General features: G+C 35.9%; 1 protein-coding gene across 1 annotated transcript; it reads right to left on the reverse strand.

The window, feature by feature from the left end:
* Positions 1 to 11815: 11815 nt before the first annotated feature.
* LOC119252629 (cytochrome c oxidase subunit 7A2, mitochondrial) lies at positions 11816 to 24275 on the reverse strand. Its single transcript, XM_037519984.2, has 8 exons — positions 24237 to 24275; positions 23385 to 23447; positions 19127 to 19288; positions 17793 to 17988; positions 17275 to 17561; positions 15970 to 16059; positions 13615 to 13699; positions 11816 to 12140 (listed from the first exon to the last, which is right to left on the reverse strand). The coding sequence occupies exons 5-8, from the start codon at positions 17290 to 17292 to the stop codon at positions 12082 to 12084; spliced, it is 252 nt and encodes an 83-aa protein (XP_037375881.1). The 5' UTR covers positions 17293 to 17561; positions 17793 to 17988; positions 19127 to 19288; positions 23385 to 23447; positions 24237 to 24275; the 3' UTR covers positions 11816 to 12081.
* Position 24276: the final 1 nt, after the last annotated feature.

Raw genomic sequence — 24276 nt, forward strand, 5'->3', positions numbered from 1 at the left:
ATTATAATCTGGAACATTTTCTAACACATTATCTACAGTCTCAATGACAAAATAAAATTATATCTGTTGCCTTTTAGAGTTTGTATCCAAGAAGCATTGGTGATCTTAATTTGCATATCAATAAATCAAAGAGAACTGGCTTTCTTTTTACAAATTCAGACTTTTATTTCCATGAATGTCACAGAAAATTGGGTGAGAAGAATACCAGAAATTTTCAGCTTTCTATGTATCTTTTGCTGTAAACCACAATTCAAGCAATAGCATTTATTGTACGTATACTGTTTTATTTAATAGTTAAGCTATTTCCTGATGACTAATTTTGCAAGACAGACCTGAGAAAATCTAGATAAGATTGTTGATGTATTATTTCTTTTTTATTAGAAAGCATCCTGGGTAATTTCCATTGCAACAGAATGACCTGGGGGTGAGGTATAACTACATATTTCCATTAATTGCAATGAAATAATAAATACTACCAAGGACTTTTCCATTAGCTTTTCTTTTTTATTAGGTATCTAAATAGAAAACAGCATTAAAATTTACTTAGGTACAAACTGTTTTGAGACCCAAATTTACAATTAGGCCAAGAGACTAATCACATGAATTATTATAACAGGAAACATATTTTCCTCCAAACCAGTGTAAAAAGAAATCAGTTCAACAGAACTTGGATTATGTTCTTTAGGAAACCTATCTAATTTATCTTTTGGGAACTCTAAACTAAATAAAATATTTTGAGTGTTCTCTTATCCACTATGTGTAGAGTTTACCAATGTTTTTAAATCTGTGTCACAGCTATCAACAGATTAAAATCAATGACTCAAAGTTTATTCCATCCTTTCTCCTTCACAATGACCTCATTATCACAAGAAGTAGCTCTAAGATCTCTTTCCATAAAACATCCCTCTCTCCCCACAATCTCCACTTTTCCAAGTCCCTTATTCTTTCCAAAGTTATATTTAGACCTCAGGGTAAACTAGGCGGCTTAATAATTTAACACCATCTTCAAATCATACTCTGTAAACATTTATTCAATATACAGTGTAGGGGGATGAAATTGATTACTTATTAATAAAAATTATTATGTCCCTTCAAAAACAGTGGCACTGGATATAACAGTTTTTTGGCTTACTTGGAATTGTCTCTAAAGTTGCAGTTATTTCAACTATGAATGATGAAAGGGTAAGAAAACTAACAAATATCACCGGACGTCAAATGACATATCTCTGTTGTATTCATTTGCTAGGTCTTCCATAACAACATACCCTAGGCTGGGTCAGTTAAATAACAGAAATTTATTTTCTCAAGGTTCTAAAGTCTGGAAGTTCAAGCTCAAAGTTGAATGGGTCTGACTTCTCCTGAGGCCTCTCCCCTTGGCTTTCAGATGGGTGGCTGTCTTCTCACTGCATTCATATAACATGGCGCCTCTGTATCTGCTCTCCTCATCCGGAGTAGTGCCTGCCTGAAGACCCAGCTTTAACTTTATTACCTCTTGGAGTTCCTATTTCCAAACACAGTTGCAATCTGGGGTGCCAAAGGTTAGGACTGCAGTGTACGGATTTGGAGGAGCCCATTCCAGCTGGCCATGCTAGAATGATAAACCAGGACGAGGAAAGACTGGTTTTTACAATTAAACCTCCAACAGCTTTGATAACAAAATCCTAAAAGTAACTATTTAACGTGACATTTCATACCTCACCTTGGATTCCAAATCAATTTCTACAAAAGAAAATTTGCAGAAACAGAAGGAACAAAACCAGATTCATTTACTAAGTAACTTCTACTTGGTAAAGCAGAGTCAATGTCTTACAAGGGAACAAGCAAAATAGTCCCTGCCTTTGTTAAAAGTCCTTGCTAGTTCTCTCTTCAGCTTTCTTTTGTGACTTTTGGAACCAAATAACCTCTTGGGAGATACATGCAAGGTTTTAAATTAAGAAATATTTTTTTTTTAACCACTCATTCCTTGGAAGCAACAATATGTCAAGTTTATCAGTTATGCTCTTGGCTACAAATAACAGGAAAACTAATAGTGATTTAAACATTTACTATCTTATTAAACATTTATTACTGTATTATGATAAGGGCATTTATTATCTAACAAGAAGCCCAGCAGCTGGCAATTCCCAGGTGGCAAGTTTAGCAACAAAAGGCAAAAGGAGCTGAAGGTTTCCCATTTTTCTCCTCTGCTGTGTTGGAGCTGGTTTTCATCATCTCGTGGCTACAGGGTTAATGCCAAGACTCAATCCCTCACATAAGTGCACCCCAACATTGAAAGGCAAGCCTTTATCCTCCTGAATCTTTTTTTTTTTTAATCAAGGAGGAAAGCTTTGCCTAGAAAGCTGCCCCTTATACCTCTTGGTCCTGAAGAGTAACAAAATATGCCACACCAAAATATGACTGCATGAGTCCAGGACATGCCACCCCAAAATACACTCTTTGGTGTACTGATTGCTTTGAGCTGTAGACACTTGCAAAACAGCATAGGGGAGGAGAGGCTTTCTTTGAACTTCCCTTGTCTGCCTAATACAGATTCTCCAAGAAATTCATTGTCATAAATCCACTTCCATGAGTTTCATTAACCTAGGAAGATTGACTCTTGTCACAGAAAGAAGACTAGAACTCTTCTGGAAAACTAGAAACCCAGACAAACTGTCACAAACTAGCCTGCCTTTCCATCTACTAAGGGTCCATTCACTCTCTTCCTAAAATAATTTACTCTCTCCTAAGAACTAAGCCTCTCTCCTCTCTCCCTGTTAATAGTCTATTGAAACCTGAATTCTAAGCCAATGTCAGAGTTTCTCATTTTTCTCTGTGTACTTACTGTGTATACAGGAGATATGCATGTTAACCAACTATTTGCTTTTCTCTGTTAATCTATCTTATTACAGGGATTCTAGTCAAGAATTCAGAAGGGTGGATTTAGAGTTATTTTTCTCCCCTATACTCCCAACATCCCTTAAGTAATCCCTGATAAGCTAAATAAATCTAGTCCATTGCTTTTCACATAAATATATAGCAGAGATGGACACGCAGTGGAGAGAAGTACTTTTAACTAATTTCCTCATAAGGGCACCATCCACCACCAGGTGTGGAATCAATCAATTTACATTTTCGCCAAATTTTCATGAGAAAGTAAATATATCAGCACCACTGTTATACATTCTGTAATGTTTTAGGACCCTAAATTATCTAGTTATCTATTGCTTTGTAAAAAGTTGCCCCCAAACATAGCTTAAAGAATAATACTCATTTCTTCAGCTCACTGATCTTGGACTGAATGGACTTGGCTGAGTTCTCACTGGGGTAGCTTAACCATTCAGGAGAAACTTGTGTGTTTTACATGATCACTAAGAGGAATGGAAAGGAATCCAGTGATCCTCAACTGAGGACATAGCGTCTAGTATGTGGAAATAAATTATTCAATTATTCAAATAGCTTTTAGTCTTAATCTGTATTAAAAATTATTTTGTTGGGGCTTCATCCCCCTGTGGCACAGCGGGTTGAGCGCATTGCTGTGAAGCTGTCCACAGACTATGCTGCGCCGGTTCGATTCCCGCCCTGCCAGAGAGATTCCCACATGGTGCGACAGACCTCCCCTGTGTAGCCCACTGCTCCCCTTAGCAGTGTTTGTTGTGTCGAAACAAGGTTAATTTTTATCCACCAATTTTTCACATTGCTGATCTAGTTAGCTCAATCTGTAACAAAACCAAACCAAACGACTGTGTATAGTTTTTAAAGTTAGTACATCAACAAAAACATTTCTACCCCAAAAAGCTGTATTTTACAAAATGACTTTAACAGCTCAACTTTACAATGTAATGTAGAATCTTGACTGACATTGACCATACCCATGGCATGGGCCACTTTACCAGGAGAGCACTGATGGAATTCCTAACTCTTTAATTTTCTGATATATGTCAAACTCTGAATAAGAAGTACATGTGGAAGATATAGTTAGAGGCTCAATCTCAAAAGAAATTGGTTTGTGAAAATCTCAGAAACAGGTGGAAAAAAATATAGGTAAGTATCTTATGAAATGTCACAATCCTATTATCTTTGTGACAGTGTGAAGTGTAATGATAATAACACTGAAAACCAAGGAAATCCATAAATGTCTCATGAAGGTTGCTAACACCACTCTGTCAGAGGTTACGCCCAGCTTCCAATTCCAAGCATTCTAATTACAATGAACTTCGAGCACATGGGTGCTTGGACATTCTATAAGGTAACTGAAATAGTATCTATAAGTTGACAAAAGTAAAGGGGAGGAGGAGCACTGCTCTAACTTATAGAACCTTGGGATATAACAGAGTCTATGGTTTAATTAAAAAAAAAACAGATATAAAGGATATTTAAGGGTTATAAAGCAATTGAATGTGGCCAGCATATTGGAAATAATTATTAAATTTAGGAGTGATAATGCTACTACATTCTATAGGGCCATATGCTGAAGTAATTTGGGGTGAAGTTTCATTTAATCTACAATTTAAAATGCTTTAGTGAGGGGTTTCCCTGGTGGCACAGCAGGAGGCGCAGGGGCCTCCCTGGAGTGCAGCACAGTGAAGCTGTCCCAGCCTCTGCAGCGCCAGTTTGATCCCCACTGGCCTCAGAGCAACCCACATGGCAACCCACAGAGCAACCCACAGAGCAACCTTCCTGTCTCACCTGCTGCTCCCCTCAGCAGTGTAGTTTGTCAGTCTGTCTGTTCTGTTCCCCCGCTCTGGCTCTGGTGAATTCTCTCACCCTCCCGCGCATCTGGCCTGTACCCCAGATCTTGTATACATAAAATAAATCTTAAAAATAAATAAATAAATAAAATACTTTAGTGAAAATATACAGAGATGGGGTATATTTGATATGCAATTGTTAGGTATAGATGGTGGGTATACAAGTATTGATTTAATTCTCTTTTCAAATTTTCTATATGTTTGAAATTTTTCAAAATAAATATTTTTAAAATATGTGAATATTTTGCTGTTCCTACATTTAAAAAAAATCTTCAAAGAAAGAGAAGCCATGATAAATTTGGCTTACAAAAGTGGAACTTATAGCATTATTTTTTTTAATTATGTTTACTGAGGTAATGTGGACTTTCAACAGTATATGAGTTTGAGGGATATAGGCTGGCACCTCCACAAATGTAAGTGATCACACCATGCCTACCACTCACTACCCCTTTCCTCCTCACTCCCCACTTCTGGTAGCCTCAGTTCTGGGTTTCTTTTGGGTTGGGTTTGTCTATAGCCTGAAATGCTAATATACAACTAGCATATACTGTGAAACACTCTTCTATGTTAAGGTTCTAACTACTAAAACAAAATTAGAAATTCTAGATCACCCTTAGATTTCTGTACTGGACAGCACTTCCCTCAGGTATGTCAGTTTGAAACACTGATCCAGTCCACCAGTGGTAAAAATGTCGGACTCTCTTCATGGGTTTCAATGCTTCTGTTCCCCAAACTAAATTTAATAATTGGTCAGAATAAGTCTCTGTGGCATGGTAAAATAACAAAAACAATGAAAATATTATAAATGGCAATACTGATGCATAACATTTGTCAAGCACTCAGTGAAAGGTAAGATCACTTACCAATGATCAAATTGGTAAGACAAGATGTTTCAATAGTAATGGCAGCTAAGGTATGTGTACACATGAGCCATTCAGCACTATAGATAGTCTTTCCTTAAGTCAGGAGTCCAACAGAAATGCATTAAGTCTTCTTTCTTAACATCAGCTTGGGCAAATTTGCAGCTAATCACAATTAGGAACTTATAATGAAGTTCCAGTTCCGCAGGCATCTGACACACCCTTTCCTACTCTTAATTCCTGCCTGTCTTGCTTCACCCTTTTCCCATCCAGGAGCACTTCCTCTGCCAAGCTGGTTGAGGCCACCTCCATTCCCTTACATGCTTAGTGTTCATATAACCCACTAAGCCACCCCACAGAATTCAGGACCAGTATGTGTATACCTCTTCTGTTTTTTCACGTTTCTACTAATTTTTCAATGTATCCTTCTTGCCCCCACCTGCCTGAATAACCAGTGTCTTCCTTTCAAGAACTTCCTCTAGGCCGAAATGCTCAAAAATAGAAGGAAATAAAACAGTAGGAAAAAAAAAGCAGAGTATCACCAGCCTGACCTCCCCACCCAAGTATCAGATTGAGGTCAGTCCCTGAGAGCTGACTTCTCAAGAGCTACCAGAATCAATACCTAACTCATCTCCCAGGTCCATGAGGGTCAAATGACCTACAAGAGGTAGCAACATTTTACCAAGAGATATGGGTGTGTTAGTTCTTAAGTTGCCTACTATAGGGTTTGTTCTGTCTTCTTTATTTAATACTTTCTATTCTAAATTAAAACACACATTCAAGTTGTATTTTATAAAACTTTTCTTACCATGAAGAGCTCTGAGTGTATTCAGAATGAAATCATGAAATATTATTTATTTATTCAACAAATATTATAGACTTTTTTTTAGCATAAAAGTTTTCTTCAAGGGACAATTGAATAGAGAAAATAACAAATGCAAAGCATGGCTATTGCATATAGATGTAAGCAGTGTTTTAGTTCAGAGGAAATGATGACTTGTGATATTTTAAAATTAGATTTACTGGAATATTATTTATTCCATAATGGGATGAAGGTTTTTCCTTTTTCTCCCTATACACTATTGCCCCCTGGTGTTGCTATAGCTCCTTTGCAGGGCCTCACAATTCCCCAAAGGTGCAGAGTAAAGCTCAAGTACCACAACAAAATGCTACCAAATCTGAATTGATTTGTTAACATTCACTTTAAAAATGAGTCATTTTAAGTAAAATATTTATTTCTGTTGTCTTTCCTTTCCAGGAAAACTGTGTCCTACCAGAAAAGTACCACATCATAGGTCCTAGCTTTTTATCATAGGGCTCACTGGGTAAAGGTTATGACCCCTAAAAAAACAGATAAAGGAGGAAAAAATAGACTTTCCACTGCATTATGGAAGGGCAGATTCCTGGTGCCACACTTCCACTGAGAGCAATCTCCTTATATACATGCTGAAGAAGAGGAAGCTCACAATTCTTCCAGTTTGAGTCTGACTGAAACATGGTCTTAAGAACTTTGAAATCTTGATACATGTAACAAAAGCCAAAAGTACTGTCACTTCAAAAATGGATCTCTTTTCTGGTTTGTAAGAGGTGATAACTTTACACCTTTTTGGAAGGCTTGACATTGCTCTGTCTGGGAAGGCCCCCACCACAGGCCGAGTGACTATTCAAGACAAAGCTAAGACTCTAGAATCACAGAGATGGTTGTCAATGCAGCAGGCTAACGTTACATCTTTTTTTTTTTTTTTAAGATTTATTTATTTATACAAGACCTGGGGTACAGGTCAGAGGCGCTGGAGGGTGAAAGAATTCACCAGAGACAGAGAGGGGAGCAGAACAGGCAGACTGATGAAATACGCTGCTGAGGGAAGCAGCGGGCATGACAGGAGAGGTCTGTCATGTCATGTGGGTATCTCCCTGGCCGTCTGGGAATCGAACCCGTGCTGCAGAGGCTGTGGACAGCTTCAAAGCACAGCGCTCAACCCGCTGCACCATCAGGAAGGCCCAACGTTACAGCTTTGAACACTTTTTCTTCCATCAACAAAACAATGGGGATTTTTTCTAAATATGGGTTGAGACACTGTGTGTGTTTTTGTGGTATGTGAGTGTTTTCTTGGAGAGATGCTAACAGGAGCCCAAAGCTGAAACAAGTCATTTCCACCAGAAACTGCCACAAGTGCTGCCTCAAGGCCTCACTGATGAAGTATGGCTCAGTTTGTCTTTCATGGATGTACAATCCAGAGTCTAGAACCTTGCTGGAGTCATAGTAGGTATTTTTAATGTTTGTTGACTACATGAAAGAAAAGTGCTATTCCTTATGCAAACAATTCTGCTCTTAGATACAGGAAAGGGTAGATTCATGAGCATCCAAAGACAGAACCTTAGTAGAACAGTACTTGGCCAAATTGATTTTTTTGTGGTGCTGGTGAAGCAATTTGACAAGAGAATCATATGAACATATATGACGTGCTAATGACTCACAAAAATGAACTGGGAAGCCTTGAATGGTAGAAGTACTCCTATGTGGACAGGTTGGAACTCAAATTCGTAGTATTTGGACATGAATATAGTGATCTACTGGCTCCCATGCTGGTGTGACCTTCAATATAAGTAGCACATACAGCACTAACACTCCATGTCTCTGAGCAGCTCTTTCCTGTCACACCATTCCCGTATTCTCAAATGAGTGCCTCAAAGATTCAGCCTCCATCTTGAAGGAAAATGCTGCAACTGTAAAGTTACTTGAATAGTCACTTTAGTCACTTGGCCTGAGGTGGGGCCTCCCTGGTGGTGCAAGATGTTAAGCACCGCACTATGAAGCAATCCACAGCCTCTGCATCACAAGTTCAATCCCCAGCTGGCCAGGGAGAAACCCACGTGGCACAGCAGACCTCTCCTGTCTCGACCGCTGCTCCCCTCAGCAGTGTATTTCAGTCAGTCTGCCTGTTCTGTTCCCCGCTCTGGCTCTGGTGAATTCTCTCACCCCCCACACCTCTGGCCTGTATCCCAGCTCTTGTATGCATAACTAAATAAATCTCTAAAAAAAAAAAAAAAAAAAAAGTGTAACTTCTAGCTATAGATCATCTACACTATCCACTTTCCTTCTTCCCTGATTAGTGAAGCTATGAGTCTAAGAATATAGTAGATAATAGGATCAGTCTTCCTAAAAGGAATGATAGACTTTTTTTCCAATATGTCCAAAGTAGGCCTTTTCCAATAACTGTCAACTTGAAACAGGGAACTAAGATTAATTGAGGTCCTGTGGACCTTGGGAGAAACTGTTACCATTACATAAAGAATGCAGGTTATCTAGATTAAGGGACATGTCCAGAAGCAAGCTTTTTATGAGAAAAATATAACTTAAGGCAGGGTATACATCCAAAAGGAAGATCTGTCATAGGAAGTCACTCCCTCCTTATCACATGATATAGCCCTCTTTGTCTTCAATGCTCCCGGCCTCTCAAGTTGGGATTTATACTCCTTTCTTCCTGACCAAAATTGGTACCAGCATAATCATTGTAGCCCCCTCCAGCCCATCCACAGATTATTAAATTGATTTTTCCTTTAACTTTTCTGATGGTGATTTGATTACTCATCCAGCCTGAGAACCTAGAGTTCTATCTCCTCATCTGTAACAGAAACTTCTCTCTATTCCATTGTACTGTGTTCAAAATAAAAAGAAAAAACCTAACTTAAAAAATCATTTTGCAATCAAAGACACTATAATTTCATTCATATGTAGTACATAAAGAAACAAAGTGAATGAACTAAGTAAAAAAAAAGTTTAGACTGTAAGGGAAGGGGTAAAGAAGATCAATTATATGATGGATAGAATTAGACTTTTAATGGGGAACTTAATGTAATATATACAGATGTTTTATAAAGAAGCACACCTGAAACTTATGTAATGTTATAATGCATTGTTACTTCAATGAAAATTAGCATTATGATAATCATTAGGATAGAATGAAGGTGAAAAAAAATGGCCAAACTGATGTTTCAGGGACTGATACAGTCAAAATGCTTTATTGCATACTGATTTCCCAAAGGAGATACTGTTTTAAGAAAAAGCTCTATGGGTGGGAAATCCAGTATTAATGGCCATGAATATTTTAGTTAAGTGGTCCAGAAAGAGACACAAGGCCAAGTAAGGCCATCAGTCTTTAATCATCAGAATAATGCCAGAATATTTCTAACAACTCCCCTGAGAGAAGATGATGGGCACCTACAAAAGGTCAGCAAAGATCTAAGATAATTTCAGAATTCAAGGAAACAGCCCGTCTTTCATTTTATTAATGGCAAAATTATAATAGGAAAACGTTCAAACTTAAATTTATACTCACGTACATATTCTAACACTAAAACTACAAAATCTAATATGACTTCCTCTAGCTGCCTTTGGGTATGCTCTGAGATTGCCATTTCAATAAACTGTTCTCTAGTTTCCAAATAATCTTAACTAACATTTAATCTCTTCCGTTTTTTGTCTCTGGTATAATATTTAGTATAAAAATTGAGAAAATGTCTTGGGCTTCAACTGGTTTTCTTTACTAATGAGAAGTCTTTCAAGACATTCTTGATTTGGAGAAGTTACTTTTAAAAAAAAAGTAAGAAGCAGCAGTAAAACTACAATTTCAAGAGACAGGCCATCGGAGTAGACATATGACTACATTCATGGCAGTCAGGAGAATGTAAGTGTCCATCATTAAGATGCAGCTTAGCAAGCATAACCAGTGATACGTGTTCAAATACAATAAAATCTGTAGGAGCCAACAAGCAGATATGTGCTAAGTAATTTTTCTTTTTTCTCCTCATCTAGGAAATAACATAGTACATAGTAGATAGTGGGATCTGACATAAGACATCTAGGTTTGAAATACAGTTCAATTGTAATTCATGTGTTTGATTTCTGTATTTCCTCAGCTTCTAGCTCTTGCTAATAATAGTAACATCTGGCTAGAATGTTTAAACTTCTTGTAAATTAATACTGTGGTGAACAGATTGTGCTACAAAATATTTTGAAACCAAAAACGATCAATCTAGATCCAGCATACATGACCATTTAAGTCAGTCATGGGGGAACAGATTAACAATTGCTACCCTTATCCAGCACCCTATGTTCTAACAATACTGCTCTTTCTGCAATTCAACCATACAAAACAATTTCCCTTGCCCTGGAAAGATTTTCTCCTGATTTTTAACCGCTGGCTCTTCTTTACGGCCTAAGTTCAAATGTCACTCCCTCCGAGACCTTTTCTAGCTTCTCCTACGCAATTTTTCCTGAGTTTATTCATATTATTGAGTCTCTTGTAACAGTGCCCACAAGAGGCCATTATCATGCTTTAAGTTTATTTTCTTGTCTCTCTCCACTGATTAGAATGTAAGCTCCATTGGGGCCTGTTGGTCTAGCCCACAGGTAAATTCTCAGTCAAAAAGAGGGTCTTATACAGTCTTTCACAGTAAGTAAAGGATGGATGGATGAGGAAGCATACGGCCTAGGTGGTTGATAATGATCCTTCTCTGTTCAGAATCTACTGTTCATTGCTTCTGTGACCAATATCTGCTCTTAGCCTCCATCATTTCTCACCTGGGTCACAGTAGGCTTCATAAAGGGTCTGCCTGCTTCTACTCTGGATTCCTTATGGTTTCTTTCCACACGAGAGCCAAGGTAGTCTTCTTTAAAACATGTAGGTCACTCTTCTGTGAGATCTGGGCAATAGTTCCCCAGATTACTGAAAGTCGAAATTTGTACAATAACCTAGAAGGCCCAACGTGGCAAGTTTCCTCCTTAAATGACTTTTTCCTCACTCATTCTGCATAAGTAGTCTTGCCCTCCTTTTCCTTTAACATGCCAAGTACCTTAGAGTTTTTGCCCTAAGGTGCTCTCTCTTTTTATGATCCTTTCCCCATATCTGATTGACCAGTTCCCTCACCTACTATGTTCTTTAAAATCTGATCTTCCTACTGAAGCCTATCTACATATTTTATTTACTACCACAACCAACTGCCCCATACTGATGCCAGCTCTCCCCTTTGTTTTTTCCATAGACCTTATTACCTTGTAACATAAGTAATAAACATAACCTGCTTCTATGAGCCCCAGGTTATAGTACAACCCAGGAAATAGCAATACAAGAGCAGGATAGGGAGAAGAGAGGGGAATGTGACTCAAAGCAATTAAAGCTGAAGATAACCCACTGTACAATTCTGAGCTACTGAAAGTAAAATTTCACTTGAAAAAAATCACAATGGTACTTTATTCAACCTTATTGACAAAAGAATCATTTTTGTTCCATACCTAAAATTCATTAAGGCCAATCAAAACCTGAATTTACTGGTATAATTTACCCTAACGTGATAAAATAACACAAAACACGGTAAAGACTGCTTTATTGACAGCAGTACAAGTCAATAAATATTGATCCCCAAACAACTCAGATTATTTATCGGATTACTGGTCCACTGAACCGGCTGATTGCTGGGATGACAAATTGAACTCAATCTTGCTTCTTGGGAAATGAAGCCATAACCAGTTGATATATGGCATATCCTGCTCCTGAAAAATAAAAGAAGAACTTAAAAGAAGAACTTAAAATTCTAAGATATAAATGTATAATCCTAATATTCCAGTAAAAAAGTTATAAGGCAAGGTTGGTATTAAGACCACTTTTATGAGAAAATAAAGTATTTTGATAGGTGCTGGGCAAAATTTTAAATATATAATCTAATTTTAGTATTAGCTAACTTCTACAGAAAGATATAGCATAATAATGTATCTGTCAACTTAATAACATAAAAAAAATTTAAAATAATGTTAAAATATAAAGGTTATTTTCATAGCAACCTAAGATTGCCTGCAAAATGCTAATGATTCAAAATCCAAAAGAGGTCAAAACACACAAGTCTTCCTTAAAGCATATTACCAATGTAAAACCAAGGAAGAGTGGTATAAAATAAAATTTTAAAATAATCAAATTTAAGAATAACTAATAACTGGACATTTATTTTTTAAACTAATAACCAGAATGTGTAAAAAAAAAAAAAAAATTACACTGAGGAGGTATGAACCTCTTCCCCTAAATCATACACGGTTTTGTAAGCCCATGTTACCTCAATAAGTAAAAATAAATCAAGTTTAAAAAGAAATAGTCACATTGACAAAGAGAATTTAGAACTTTAATCTTAAGGAAGCCTAAATGTCACTCTATGGTGGTTGTCCTGGACGAGAAATGTTTCTTCACTATATTCAATTTAAGCCAAAGAAGTCACTGGAGCATGAACAGGGGCATTCTGTAGTCAGGCTCCAATCCCAATTTTCTCAAACATAAGTAATATGAACTTGAATAGTTAACATAATTACTTATGTTTAAAATTAAAATATATTAGAGAAATAATAGAAATCCATGTATGTGGTACTATCAAAAGGATGAGCACACCATAATTACTCTATCACTGTTTCCCTTCAGCTACCAGGGGGAGCTATTACTCAAGTTCCTAAGTCTGGTTGCATGCAGTAGACCAGTTTGTGATAGTCCACTGCTAAAATGCTGAATAATGGATCTACTCTACCCTATCAAAGTACTTTGCATAATAAAAACAATTATTTTAAATTAAAACCTCTACTGTTCTTTAGAGGTTTTATTTCTATCACAAACATGTATTTACAGGGTCTAGATGGAAAATTTGCTTATATTTTAGATCACAGTCAAAATGTTTAAAAGCCTGTTGCAGGGGATGGGGTAGAATGGATGTCTTGACTCTACCAATGGCACCACCAATGAGTTGCACACTCTAAAACCAACTCATCACAAGATAATCAGCATACTTTATTGGTCTGATTTTTAAAACACATTAAAATACATACATATATATATATATACACACACACACATATATATATATATATCTCACAATCCTGAGTCCTTACACGTGAATTATTACAATCTTGTATTAAATTATTAGCACAGTAAAGCCATTATTATTATTTTTCCAGAAACCAAACATTACAAATGCAAGAAATGGTATCTTACCACCAACTGTTAGAATCATGGTGGCCCTATACAGGAGGGCATCAGCTACCCCACCCTTTAGATGCACTGGAATTCCATTTTCCTCCTAGGTTGAAAGAAAAAAGAATAATATGTGATTTGTTTTCAAGTAAGTCCAAAAGACTAATTCATTCATAAAAAATTAAATGCACTACAACCTCCCCTAGAATTAAAATATTTTAAATATTTAAGTTCAAAAGGACTAAAATATTCCCGATTCTTTCACTACTACCACAATCAATGCTTCTTCTTTGAAAGAGGTAATGTCTAAGAGTCAACATTCTTTTAAAGTTGATTTGAGATCCAAGAAAGATTCTAAGAGACACATAAATGTGAAAGCTGTCAAAATATATTTGAGTTTATCAATTCAGTTAATTTTTTAAAAATCAGTAATTAAAACATTTTTGGATTATTCATAGAGAAGGCTTTCTTCCTCAAAAAAAGGCGAGGAGGTTTTGGTTTATAACCCTTATATCCTCAGCACCTAGTCCCACAATTGGCATGTAGTGATATTTTACACACCTGTTAAATATAAGTACCTCATTTTTATGTAGTATATATAACAACTTTTTTCTATCATTTAAAATTTTATGTAGAGGACCTCCCCTGGTGGCGCAGCAGTTGAGCACTGGGCTGCTAAGCTTCCCACAGCCTCTGCAGCACTGGTTCAATCTCCGGCCACCAGCGAGGGTCCCACATGGCGCGCAGACCTCTCCTGCCGCGCCCGCTGCTCCCCTCCGCAGTGTATTTCGTCAGTCTGCCTGTTCTGTTCCCCGCTCTGGCTCTGGTGAATTCTCTCACCCTCCCGCGCTTCTGACTATACCCAGTACTCGTATAAATAAATAAATAAATCTTAAAAAAAAAAGTAAAATTTTATCTAGGAAAAACCATAGATAAAACAACAAAAAAATCACTTATAACCTAACTACTTATAAAACAGGTAAACGTCTCTCTTCCACTGTCTTTGCTCATGAGAAAACCACTATTAATAGCATACATATCTTTAAGTATGTCTTCTAATTCAACACATAATTGCTTAGTACAAAAAAAGCGATTATGCAATATAATGATCTACCACATATCTTTTCTCTGTCCAATACTATCCTAAAAACCATTCTATTAGTCCACCTAAACCATAACTTACAACTCTTACAGCACTACACTGGGGGGAAAAAAATCATAATTGAATTAGCCAGTTCTTCTCTAACGGATATTTAGGTTGCGACAGCTTTCTTTTTTTATAATTAAAATCTCATAATGAATAATCTCTTTCTTATTTTTATATACTTAAGCTTCTATTTCTGTAGGGAAGATTTTTTAAAAGTGAAGTCCTAACCGATAGAGTATGTGATTTGTTTTTAACAATACTTTCAAATGCCCCCTAAAATTTTTATATCAATTATACTACTGCCAGGAATGTATGAAACAACTACTGTATGTGAATGTACCTATCTCCACAAGTGGCTAACATACCCTATTTTAAATGTCTCTCAAACTTTCACAAATAGGAAAAAAAGTACCATAAAATGTGAATTAAATTTGCATTTTTTATTGATTTGTAGGATAATAAGAATATTAAACTTTTGCTATATTTAGAAAATTTGCTATTTGTCACTTGTCTGTTGTAACCAAAATAATTTTTATGTCACCAAATCTTGCAATTTTTCTCCTTTAGTTTCTAGACTTTGTAAAAAATTGCTTAGGAAGACTTCCCCACCTTTAAGATTATAAGAAATATTCCCCCATGATGATATTTAGTAATAGTGTAATGTATATTTGAAATTTGCTGAGAGAACTTAAGTGTGCTTACCACATTCCAAAGAAAACAGGGTTACCTATGTGAGGTGATATACATATTGAGTGTGGTAACTAATCATAGATACATTAAACATCACATTGTACAACCGGTAAATATATACCATTTTTAGTATATATAAATAGGGACTCAATAAAATTGGGACTGAGGAAAAAATATTCGCCTTTATTTTCTTCTATTATTTTGTTAAGGGAGAAGTATTTATATTTGTGATTTATCTTTTAATGTACTATACATACATTAAATATATGCGCGTATACACACACACATATATATAATATATATACTATAGGGACCTAGCTTTACTTTCTTTAAAATTTAGCAAATTTTTCCAATATGGATTTACTGGATCTGTACTCGTCAATGTGAAACAGCCCTTTAAACATCGACAGTTTCTTCCTATTCTTTTGCTAATACAACAGAATCACTAACAATCAGGCATCTCCAGATTTACTTCCTATCTCCAACTTTTGGTAGTCTAAATATTACAAGTAACAATCTACTACAAAATATTTCAGTACCTGAAACAGCTTTTGTTTCTCTGGAACTTTATTTTGTAACTGTCTGCATGAAGCAGTACTTATGGTCCTCTGGGTAATCTGACGAAGAGCCTGAAATGAAAAATCCATATACACAAAACAGATTTAGGGATTAAAGAAATCTTCAAAGCTAACCATTTTCAATCTTCATTATTATTGAAGAGGAAAACTGAGAACTAAAACACATTTAATTTGCCAATAACCAAGTTATAAACCAGCATCCAGATTTTACAATTTGTTATCCATATACTGCTCTTTATGTCGATAGTCCAGTCTGTAGTTTCCAAACACAACATTCAAGAAACAATATAGGCAGTTTCCAAGTAAAAAAATTCATGATCTTTACCTGGATGGAAATCAGTAGCATTTCATTAGCATTGAGGAAAACATGATACATAGACAGTTCAAAAATAAGGATGGTTACAAAATACACTAAGCTCAAGTGTTTTCATTTCATATTCTATTATTACTAAAAGTCTATTACTTGACATCAGAATAAACTAGTGTGAATTCTATTTAATTATCATTTTTCCCTTGTAACAATTTTCCTTAAAAATCTTTGGTGAGAATAAGTCTTTTTAAAAAAAAACTTGCATCATACATCCAGTTGAAGGCAACAAATATGCACCCCTCTTTCTAAAATAAGCTGGTAAGCTAAGTAAAACTTTATTGATTACAAAAGAAAACGATCTTTAGTATATTTTCTTTTTCGCATTTTTTGGTAGATAATTCACATGCTCAAAGGCACCGAAGGAGTGAAGGACACTGCAGAACCGTTTGAAGCAAGCACTACACTTCAGTCGTGACCGCTCCTCAGCTTCAATGGAAATTTAATAACTTTTTTGCTTTTTAAATTGCTTTCTAATGCTCGCAACGCTCAGAACCATTGTATCTTAAGCCCTTCCAATAACAAAGGATCATCTTTCTCTCAAACTCTTCCTGGTATCAGAACTTCCACCTGAACCTTGGTTTTATTCACATCAGAGCTACTGACCTCATTAATGTCCCATAGAGTCACGGGTGGCGATTAAGGACCAAAGGCTTATCTAACCCACAACCCTCAGGTCACCTTCCCAACCACTCCACTCTCCACTGATACCCAGCGCAACCTGAGGCAAGAATGAATGGAAAGGAACGTCAGACCAACAGGCCGCGGACCAAGGTGACTTCTGACGCCTCCTTCTCGCTCCCTAATCCCCACCTCCTAGGCAAACCTTTTCTGTTGTGGCCCCTAAACCTTCAGTACCCTCACCCCACATCTCGAACGCAAACCGAGGAACTGCTCACCAGCAGATTTCGCAGCATCTTGGCTCAGTTACTGTCCACCAACCGCGCCAACTGAATGCCAGGAACTAAATTCTCCACGCCGGAACCGGAACTACCGTCTGGCCTCGCGCATGCGTCAGGGAACCTGAACGTTACCAGGCGGAGGGGGGGGGTTGTGCCCGTGACCACAGAGAAAGGCGAGCGGCCCGCGGCCTCTGGTCGCTCTAGCCAGTTGGGGGTTTCTCTTCCTGGCTCTCGTTCTTGACTTGTTTGATGCCATTCATACCTTTAGGCTCTGGGAGCTAAGGCTGGGGAAAAGCAAATTAAATTGGTGATCAGAGAGACCTGTTAGATCCTGTATTTATTCGTTTCGATGTTAACGGGACACCAGACTAGCATAGACAATTAGTGTGTTTTGAACGAGAAGGCGTGCAACTGAGTAACCTGTGAGCCATTGATTAGAAGCTGAAATAAAATTAAGCTGCGTAGCTGGGTGAAATACAGAACAAATGGAATAATTCTCATACGGATATAATCACATTTTTTTTCCAACGGAGAATCTGTTATGAGGGCGTTATTGTTCCTTGTGCTGAGAACATGCTGTAAAGAGCTGCTTCGGGGATACTGATTTTTATCTTGTGCCCGTGGATGCTGCAGAATTTCTCATTCGAAAAGCATTTCCACAGTCTCCCAAGATTGTGGAAGCTGTTCTCTCGTTTTCTGGGTCGGAGGACTCTGAAGACAGAGGGGAGGAGGAATTTAATTGAGGGACAAGAAATGGGACGAAAAATCTTAAGTCTTACTGTCTCTGGTCCAGCAAAGGCACAGATATGTTGTCGGCATATTTTGCATCAATCTTGCTTAGTAATGCCACATTACAAGTATCTTTATCCTCTGTGCTCACATGTGTGTTTAAACAAAATTATGAATCTTTTCACTTCATCAAACTCAGTGCTATTTCATTGTCATTTCAAAGAAAAAGCGGAGTATATATGGGTTCAGCATAGGTGAAATGTGTAGATAAAAACTAGTAACTAGAAATTTTTATCCCTTCTAATCTTTAGCTGGGGCAGATATTTTTAAAAAGTGAACTATCACTTGAACTTGTTTATGTTATATGTGCTCTTATTCAACATTTAGCCAACTAGATTGTAAGCTTCTCAAGAACAGAAATTAAGTGAATTGTTTTCAAAACAATTACGTGATGACCTCGATAGGGGGTAATCAGCTAACCAAATGATGAGTTAATCGTATATATAGTGACAGATGTACAACACTATGGCTCTCTCCAAAAAGAACTAGATTCACAATAGATCCCAAACTACATGCAGATGCTTATTTGCATGTTACTTAGTACAATTTTCCTCTTTACAGAATCACTCTATCACATTCAAATACATTTCTAAATGAGACCCAACATTTGATTCCAGTTACCATCCCATTTCTCTTCTTCAAAATAAAACAGATTTTTTTTTTAACTTCTTTCTTATCTTTTTATCCTGCCCTGGGTCCTCATCCTCTAACCTTTAAATTTCAGAGAACTTTTTTTCTACATTCATCCCACTTACAATTTCATCCAATTCCATGAATTACCAGTTTGCATGGGTGCCTCTCCAGTCTGACCTTTCCCTTTAACTCCAGACTTCTCAAAACTTATGTCCAAAACTAAATGCTACTTCTCATTCCTTACTTCCAATCCTTCTCTGCATTCCAAGATTCAAACTTTGATTTTTTTTTTTTCCTGTCATAACCTATTAACTAGTCCATTGGAAATTTCTACTGGCTACACTTTCAAAATATAATCTTAACCTGACCTCGCATTACCTCCACTCCTTTCAGGACCACCATTCAGGACCAAGTCTCCGGTACGTACCATGCTTGTATTATTGCAAAAGCCTTTACAATTGATATCCCTGCTTCGAAGGACTCTTCTGTTCAGTATCATCCACACAAAATGACTCTTTCAAGGACTTAAGTTAGAGACTCTGCTTTAAACTGTTTTGTTAATGCTGTATCCCAGCACCTAAAATAGTAACTAGCAAAAGGAAAATAGTCTAGTAAATATTGGTTAAATGAATAGCATATTATACAAAGGATGAACTTATTGAGTATAAAAATTCAAAGTCTTTCTTAATAGTCATTTTACTCCTTTCAAAGATTTTTTAATCCTGGGGCTCCTCATTGTCTCCCTGCTTTTGCTCTATAAGTTGTAATTATCCTGATAGAAAAAATTTGCCTGGGTACCTGGCAAATTTTTATTAGATATTCCCAGGCACATTTAAAATTTGTTACCAAATTTCTAAATTCAATCTCTGAAGTTAAATGATTTTCAAAATAGGTTCCTTTCCAAAGCATCAGTGTGAGATTCTTTGGGAATAGTACGTGGACAACATATACAGAGTAACAGGTATAGGAAAATGGTGAGGTGGACAGGACAGACACAAATTAAAAACAGTAAGACGCTCCTCTAGCCCCTTCTCAGATAAAAGGCTTCCAGTCAAATGTCTGGCTCCTTGACAGTTATTCTTTAATGCAGCTATTCTTTAAATTCTCAAATTTCTGTCTGCCCACAACAGTGCTTACCTGCCAACTACTTACTATTTGTCTAAGCTTTTTGTCATGAAAACGAATAAATAATTCACTCACTGGCATTTTTCAATAGCACTGTGCTATTCAAAGTGAAGCCTAACTTGTCAAGTTCTGCCCATGAACAAAAAACTTTCAATTAGAGTTTTGGAGTCTATTTAAATGAGATTGCCAAGAGCAGCCAGAAATACAAGGAAAACTGCCTAAAGAGAATATAAACTAAAATGAAAAACAGTTAAGAAAAATTGTTAAAATGATAGGAAAATCATGTGCATGTATGCACCCATACATATCCTCTGAAAAATATTTTAGCCATGAACTAAGATTAGCATACTTTAGAAACAAAACAAAGGGAGTCTTAGAATTTTTTTTTAACTTTAGATATATAAAAATTCAATAGGAATAGTTCTAAAAAGAACAGAGGTAATAACATCTAAGTAACTGGAAAAAAAAGAAGAAACAGTCTAAGAGGTTCAATATCTGACTTGGAGAAGATAAGATTTATCAAAAACACAATTAAAGATAGAAAAGACTGGAGCCTTCAAAAGTCTTGGGGGAAAATTTAAATTATATATGTAGTCAAACTATGAATGAAATGTGAGAGTGTAACAAAGACAGATTAGACATGTAAGGACCCAAAATTTGACTCACACTACTCCTTAGGAGTAGTGTTTTAGGTGTTTAAGTTTTTTAGGAAATGCTCTAGTAAACATGGAACAAATAGGAACCAGCAGGAGGATAGCAAGAGGAGTTGACAGGATAATGGCTACACAGCACATCAAGAGAACCACCAGCACAGATTGGCACAGGACAATTGGAGAAGAGCCCAGGGAATCAGCATTACCTGATAATTAGTAACAAAAACACTTCAAAACTAGTGATGATAGCATGGAGCACCTGACAAAGAAATAAATTATGTTTCTGAAAAGCTGGATGTTAAACATGAGCCGATTATTAATTTCAGGAAAAAAATAACACAAAGTGTAATCAAGGGCTATGATTTTCTACAGTTTATAATATTTTTATAGTCATAATGAAACAATAATACATTTATTAATTAGTATATATACAATGGGAGAAGGGGAGGTATGTGTGTTAGCTAAATCATTAGTTAACACTATCAAGAAAATAATGCCTAAAATTGCTCAATTGGGCAAAAGTAGAATAAGTATTATTTGAATACACTAAGACAAATACCAAAAGAAACAACTTTTGGAGTCAAAGTCAGGGTCTCTGAAAGGTAAAGACAAGTTGGCAAAAGAATGACTGTTATTCATCACAAAGTCTTTGATTTCTTTTTACTTTGATACATTTTATAGATATAGAAAAGCAAATGAGATCACCATGGTCTGGTTTTAGACATATTTATTAATTTGAAATTTCAAATTACATTAAGGGAAAAGTGATTTTGTTTGTTTACTGAATGGAACATGAGCTAAAACGAGCTCTAAAACACTTCACTGATCGTCCAAACTACCACAAATATTAATGCATCAAAATTCTTCTTGAAACAGCAACACTTCCTTACTCTCTTCTCCACACTCCCAAAATAAGCATGTTCATGAAGAACAAAATTTTATAGCTTAACCTACAAGTTCCATGAACCAATGCTAAGGCAGTTTCAAGATAGAAGTGTGCAGGCTGAACAGTTATTCATACCTCACAGCTGTTCCTTCTCTGGTTTTTCATTTCTTCAGGTTCTATTTACCAGACATTTCCCTTGATTTAATGCCACATATTTAACCAATCTGCCTATAACTCAGGTGACAATTTAGCCGCTTCCTTATAAGAATAGATGTTTCTCAGTATCATAAATAATTTTGCAGTTAGTATCCCCGAAGAGATCAACAAATCCATGTGGCAATCAAATACACGTGGCACCGTGGTGATCTTAAAATGCGAATTCAATGACTCTGGGCAAAATTTAGTGCTAAATATAAACAACACTGAAGTATTGTTATTTTAGCAAGACACCTAAACATAATTAATTTTGTTCATTTTTATTATACAGAGCATATTAACATAATTTTTAATATAATCAAAGTTACAAATAACTTATTAACCAATAAGCAAGTAATACACACTCGACTCTCCTCGTGGTTGAAAATTCTCTATTAGAAGTACAGTTATTTTTACCAATTCATTTTTAAACTGCCTTATGATTTCAATGAACTGTCTTAGCTTATTGAATAATTCCTCCAATTGGGAAACTTCATATATCAAAATACTTTCTGTAAGTTAATGCATTTTTCAATGCCTCCTACTTAACCTAGTTGTCTTTACAATAACATATGATTCTTTGAAAGTTGACTATGACAGCACTATTTCCAAAAGATGAACATAACTGAAGCCTGTAAAAAAGAAATGTCTTCCCTTCCCCTACATGCTTCCCAGAGGTAACGTGAATAGCCCCACTTTTTATTTAACAGGAACACTTTAGAGTTCAAATGGCAGAAAGTAGAAAGGAACGTAGCCCATCAATGTGCTTGTAAAATAAACAAGACTCCAGATTATTTCAAGATTCCATCCTCACCAAAGATAAGAAAGTGTTGGAATGGCTTTAGCAACACCATTAGTTGCCAAACTAAAAAAGAAGACAAAGGATAGCAGGTAGTCCTCCTGATCAGCACAAACTCAATCTGGGAAGACTAACAAAAAATCCTTTCCCCAGGTGACATATCCTAGAAAATAAACTGCCATGTGCAGGAGTGTCAATTAGCAAAATAAATAACAAAATTCTGAAGGACTAATAATACAATACAGAGAGTATTTTTAGGCAAAGAATATTCCATGCACTCAAAAATTTCAGGATAATTATACATTAAAGTATCTCATGCTAGTAATGCTAGTCTACCAGTTAAAAGGTATTAGAAACTACAAGTTCTTTTAATTGAACTTCATGTTATATAAAACTTAAGAAGCATGGCACATTTCTACTATTAACCATTACATATATTTTTTAAAAAAAGCATATAGTACTAATCAAAACTGATACATTACCCAGAACTTTTAATTTAAAATAAAACTGAAGTTTGAAACCATTACAAACTCTAAACAGGAAGTCTTCTATACAAACATGAGTTATTTAATTTTTTTTAAAAAGCAGGTTTTTTTAAAAAAAAAAGCAAGTTCAGTGAAATTAAGCCACCTCTGATTAAGACATACATTTTCATGCATGTGAAAAAAAAGTTCACATTCAAGAATAAGTTCCATAGCAAACAAATTACAGCACTTATTCAATAAGGAATATTAAAATAATTCCAGTTAATTGAAAATAACTTCAACCACATATATTGTAATTTATCATGTATATATTCTAAAATCTCCAGAATTTAATTTGGAAATTTAAAGAACTTTTAAAGGTATGTCTTATGAAAACCAACCATCACAACTGATGCCTTAACTAAGGAGAACGTACACACATATACGTATTTGATCTGTATGCAAAAACTGAATAAAATAGAGGAAAAGAAGGTTACTGTTTTCCAAAATTTCTGTGCTATATTAGTATCTAAGTAAAAAAAACCAAAAAACAAAAAACTCACCTGCAACATAAAAAACAGCTTGAGGTATTTCCAATGCTGAAGCAAATTTCTGAATGTTAAATACTACAAGAATAAAAACAATATCCTTTGAACATTTACATTATGTTTACAGTTAGGTAGAGGATCAAGGTCTGTCAAAAAGTTTTCCCATCTCACCTACATATGTTCATCCCTTAGAAAGTATAAATTTCCAGGGAAATGCCTGCCTGCATATCAAAACATACTAAGTGAGTTGAGGTTAACAGATGGAAAGAGAAATTTTAAATCCTCCTACCTGAGATCTATCTGACTTCTTCAGACATGACCATAAATTCCTATGCTAGACAAGGTAAGCATGTCCTTTGAAATAAAAGCTCAGTGTGACAAAGAACTGTACTGGATAAATAGAATACATGAACTACCTCAACATAGATAGTATTTTAAGCCTTTATACACGACACATGAAAATGATGAAGTGTTTTATTTAGATTTGGTCTTTCTTCATCTTTTTGTAACTTTGAATCCTGAAAGGTTAGTAAGTCATTATACATCTTGTAATCTCTTTCTTCACACAATTAGGCACACGTATACAGCATCATATGTCAATATAATATTATCAACACAGCATAAACATTTACAGCAGTGGACGCATTTCACATGAAAGAGACTCTATGAATCAACATGGCCTGTCCCAACATAAAAGCAAACATCAGAATGCCATTTCAGCAATTACAGTGTTGATATGATCGATAGAGCTAATTTGTTTTATACCCGTCATATATTTTCAAAAGTCATCCATAAGGAAGAAGCAATGAACACAACTGTCTTTTTTAAAAAGAAATTATGTGCCAACTTCAAAAATGACATACTAACCAGACATCGGCATTCAAAAAGCTAAGTTGAATAGGACTGG

The sequence above is a fragment of the Talpa occidentalis genome, unplaced genomic scaffold (assembly GCF_014898055.3).
Source record: "Talpa occidentalis isolate TD23 unplaced genomic scaffold, MPIMG_talOcc4v2.1 talOcc4.2, whole genome shotgun sequence".
In the NCBI taxonomy this organism is placed as follows: domain Eukaryota; kingdom Metazoa; phylum Chordata; class Mammalia; order Eulipotyphla; family Talpidae; genus Talpa; species Talpa occidentalis.